At 54.3% G+C, this 3,106-nt stretch overlaps 1 protein-coding gene across 1 annotated transcript; it reads right to left on the minus strand.

The window, feature by feature from the left end:
• Positions 1-253: 253 nt before the first annotated feature.
• LOC139831702 (uncharacterized) lies at positions 254-2,402 on the minus strand. The gene is made up of 5 exons (XM_071821024.1): positions 2,335-2,402; positions 1,997-2,144; positions 1,682-1,921; positions 1,448-1,587; positions 254-1,199 (listed from the first exon to the last, which is right to left on the minus strand). Exons 1-5 carry the CDS (start codon positions 2,400-2,402, stop codon positions 254-256), a joined length of 1,542 nt encoding a protein of 513 aa, XP_071677125.1.
• Positions 2,403-3,106: the final 704 nt, after the last annotated feature.

A 3,106-nucleotide genomic window follows, 5' to 3' on the forward strand; every position in this document is an offset into this window, starting at 1 on the left:
CTACCCCAGCAACACAACGTCCAAGCCCAGACCTCTCTCGACACCACACAGCCCAAGAGCAAGTGCTGCAACGTCTCCGGCTCCACGCCGACGGGCACGAAAGGCCACGGCGTCCCAATCTATCTACCGTCCAGCAGCGGTTCTTTGACGCGAACCAAGCGAAGAACTTGCAGTTGTAGGGGGCCCTTGACCGCCAGATCTCATCGGAGACGGGGGCCTTTACCGCTCCCGCGAAGAAGACCTCATAGGCCGACTAGGAGGAATATTGGCCATCCCTCGACCACCGCCAAACCAACATGTCCTCTCGCTCCGGGTTAAGGACGATGTTGGCTAGCCTATGCCACAACAGGAAGAACTCGGCGAGGGCCTCCGGTCCCAGATCCGGGCCCACGTCAAGTAGCCACCGCCCCGTCAGGCCCTCCTTCACCGAGCGAGAGTTCACCGACCTAACGGAGACGAGCTTGACCACGTTTGGGGCGATGTCAACCACCCGCATACCGTCCAGCCACAAGTCCTTCCAGAAACTTGCCCGCTCTCCATCACCGAGCACCACGCAGGTGGCGGCCTTGAAGATAGCCATGCATGGGCCGGGCAGTTTGATGTCAAAACCGGCCCATGCCTTCGTTGGGTCTACCCACTTAAGCCACGCCCATTTACAACGGAGAGCAACATTCAGGAGCTTGAGGTTAGGGATGCCAAGGCCGCCCCAGACCTTGGGGGAGGCCACCTTGTCCCAAGCCACCAAGCAGTGGCCACCTTGGATCTCCTCCCTACCTTTCCACAAGAAGGCTCGACAAATTTTACGAAGCACTTCCAACACTTTGGGCGGGATGTCCAAAGACATCATGGCGTGCACCGGAATAGCGCTTAGTGTGGTTTGCACCAAGATGGTCCTACCTCCACGATTCAGAAGTTTGGCGCACCACGTGGGTAGCCTGCTGGTCGCACTGTCCACCAATGGTTGCAACTGTGCCGCCGTGAACTTCCTTAGGCTGAGTGGAAGGCCCAAGTACTTGAAGGGAAAGGAGCCAACCTCGCAGCCGAGAATCTGGCGCGCCAAATCCACTTGCTCTGGCTGACAACGGATGGGGTGGAGTGAGCACTTGGCTAGATTTGTGCGCAACCCGGAAGCAACCCCAAAATCCTCCACAATAGCCGCACAGGTGAGCAAGTCCACCTCGAGGGGCGGATGAAGGTAACTACATCGTCAGCGTACATCGAGGTGCGATGCCTGATGCCCATGGCAGCCAACTCTGTGAGCAGGCCAAGTTTGGCCGCGCGCTCCAACATCAGGTGCAAGGTATCCATGACTGTATCGAATAGCAGGTGAGAGAGGGGGTCTCCCTGACGGAGCCCGCGGCAGTTAGAGATCAAGCCGCCCGGCGCTCCGTTGACCACCACACGCGTGGATGCTGTTCCAAGCAAGCCACAGACCATGGAAATTCACCTTCGGCCAAAGCCTAGCTTGGTCAACACCTCCAGCAGGAAGGCCCAGTCCACGGTGTCAAACGCCTTGGTGATATCCAGCTTTAGAAGGATGGAATCACGCTTAAGCGCATGAAGCTTCCTCGCAGTGCAGTGCACCAGCTGAAAAGTCGTGAAGAAAACGCCCACGTATGAAAGCGCTCTGTTGCGGCCCCACAATCTCTGCCATAGGCGGGGCGAGTCGGGAGGAGAGTACCTTGGCTAACAGCTTTGCCACACTATGAATTAGACTGATAGGCCAAAAATCCTTAACCTCCACCGCCTCGGCATGCTTCGGCAGCAGCGAGACCAAAGCCTGGTTGGCCTTGTGTAGTCCCCTACAATCACCACTCCACAACGCATGTAATGCCTCCATCACATCCTTCTTAATGATAGGCCAGCAAGCCACGTAGAATCTACCTGAGAAGCCATCCAGACCGGGCGCCTTGTCCAGCTTCTGCGAGCGAACAACCGCCCAAACTTCCTCTTCCGAGAAAGGCTCCTCTAGCTAAGAGAGGTCATGCGATCGAACCCCGAGAAAGTCAAGATCCAGGGAGTGTGGCCGGTCCGGCGCCGACCCCAACAACTCCTCAAAGAAGACATCCACGGCGTTGGCCTTGTCCTCCTGGTCCGAGACCAGAACCCCGTCCACTTTGAGATGCGCGATGAAGTTCTTGCGCCTACTATGGTTTGCATGCAGATGGAAGAATCTAGTGCAAGCATCCCCCTCAGCCAGCCACGTAATCCGAGATCGTAGCCTCGCAATGGAGCGCTCCAACGAAGCCAGGTCCAACAACTTGTGCTACCCTAGATGATTACCTTAATCGCCCACTCTGACGCTTCGTTGATCTGGATGTTCCTTTTTCTTACCGTTTGCTGTAACCTGTTGCGTTTTGCTGGTGGTCTGCAATTATTTTGCTGCTGCTGCTATACTGCATCACCAGCTTCCTTTTTCTGCTGATAAGCTGTAAAACGATGCTGCAGACACTAGTAGAAAAAAGGCCATCGGTCGCGGTGCGCAACTGCCATTGGTCGCGGTTGAGCAACCGCGACCAATTAAGCGCGACTAAAGGCCCCCCCCCTTTAGTCGCGGTTCCTTACGAACCGCGACTAAAGGCACGTCCACGTGGCCGCCAGAAGTCCGTCGGGGCGGAGGACCTTTAGTCGCGGTTCTCCTGGCCAACCGCGACTAAAGGCCGCCGCAGGTTTAGGGTTTTAGCCCCCCCCCCCCCCTAACCTGGTTTCTTTTTAATTTGTATTGTTTTATTTCTTTTGTGTTTTCTTTTAATTTTGAAGGAGTTTCACATATTCTACGGTACTACATACATGCATATGAATGTACAATTTCAAACAAATTTGAAATTAGAACCAAAAAGATACAATATATATTCAATATCGGATGACCATATACAATTTTGAACAAGTTTCCATACATAATTTAGTGCATATAAAGTTCTACGTCCTCTACATAGTGTTCTCCTCTAGGATCGATGACTTCCCTCACGAACCATCCGGCTAGTTCCTCTTGAAGTGGTCGGAAGCGAGCTTCTGGACTAAGCGTCGTCCGGAGGTTAATCCTCTTGATGTTGTTCTCAGACGGCTGCCGCTCATTGGTGTATCTCCGGATCCACTCACAAACATA

This window comes from Lolium perenne, chromosome 5, assembly GCF_019359855.2.
Source record: "Lolium perenne isolate Kyuss_39 chromosome 5, Kyuss_2.0, whole genome shotgun sequence".
In the NCBI taxonomy this organism is placed as follows: Eukaryota; Viridiplantae; Streptophyta; class Magnoliopsida; order Poales; family Poaceae; genus Lolium; species Lolium perenne.

What these genes read in the sequence shown, in the direction of transcription:
- LOC139831702 (XM_071821024.1), bottom strand. Translation starts at nt 2,402, where the DNA reads ATGCAGTATAGCAGCAGCAGCAAAATAATTGCAGACCACCAGCAAAAC. An exon ending in TGGATCTTGACTTTCTCGGG is followed by an intron (nt 1,922 to 1,996) that starts GTTCGATCGCAT and finishes GTTCGCTCGCAG; the next exon opens with AAGCTGGACAAGGCGCCCGG. An exon ending in AAGCTAGGCTTTGGCCGAAG is followed by an intron (nt 1,200 to 1,447) that starts GTGAATTTCCAT and finishes CTGACGATGTAG; the next exon opens with TTACCTTCATCCGCCCCTCG.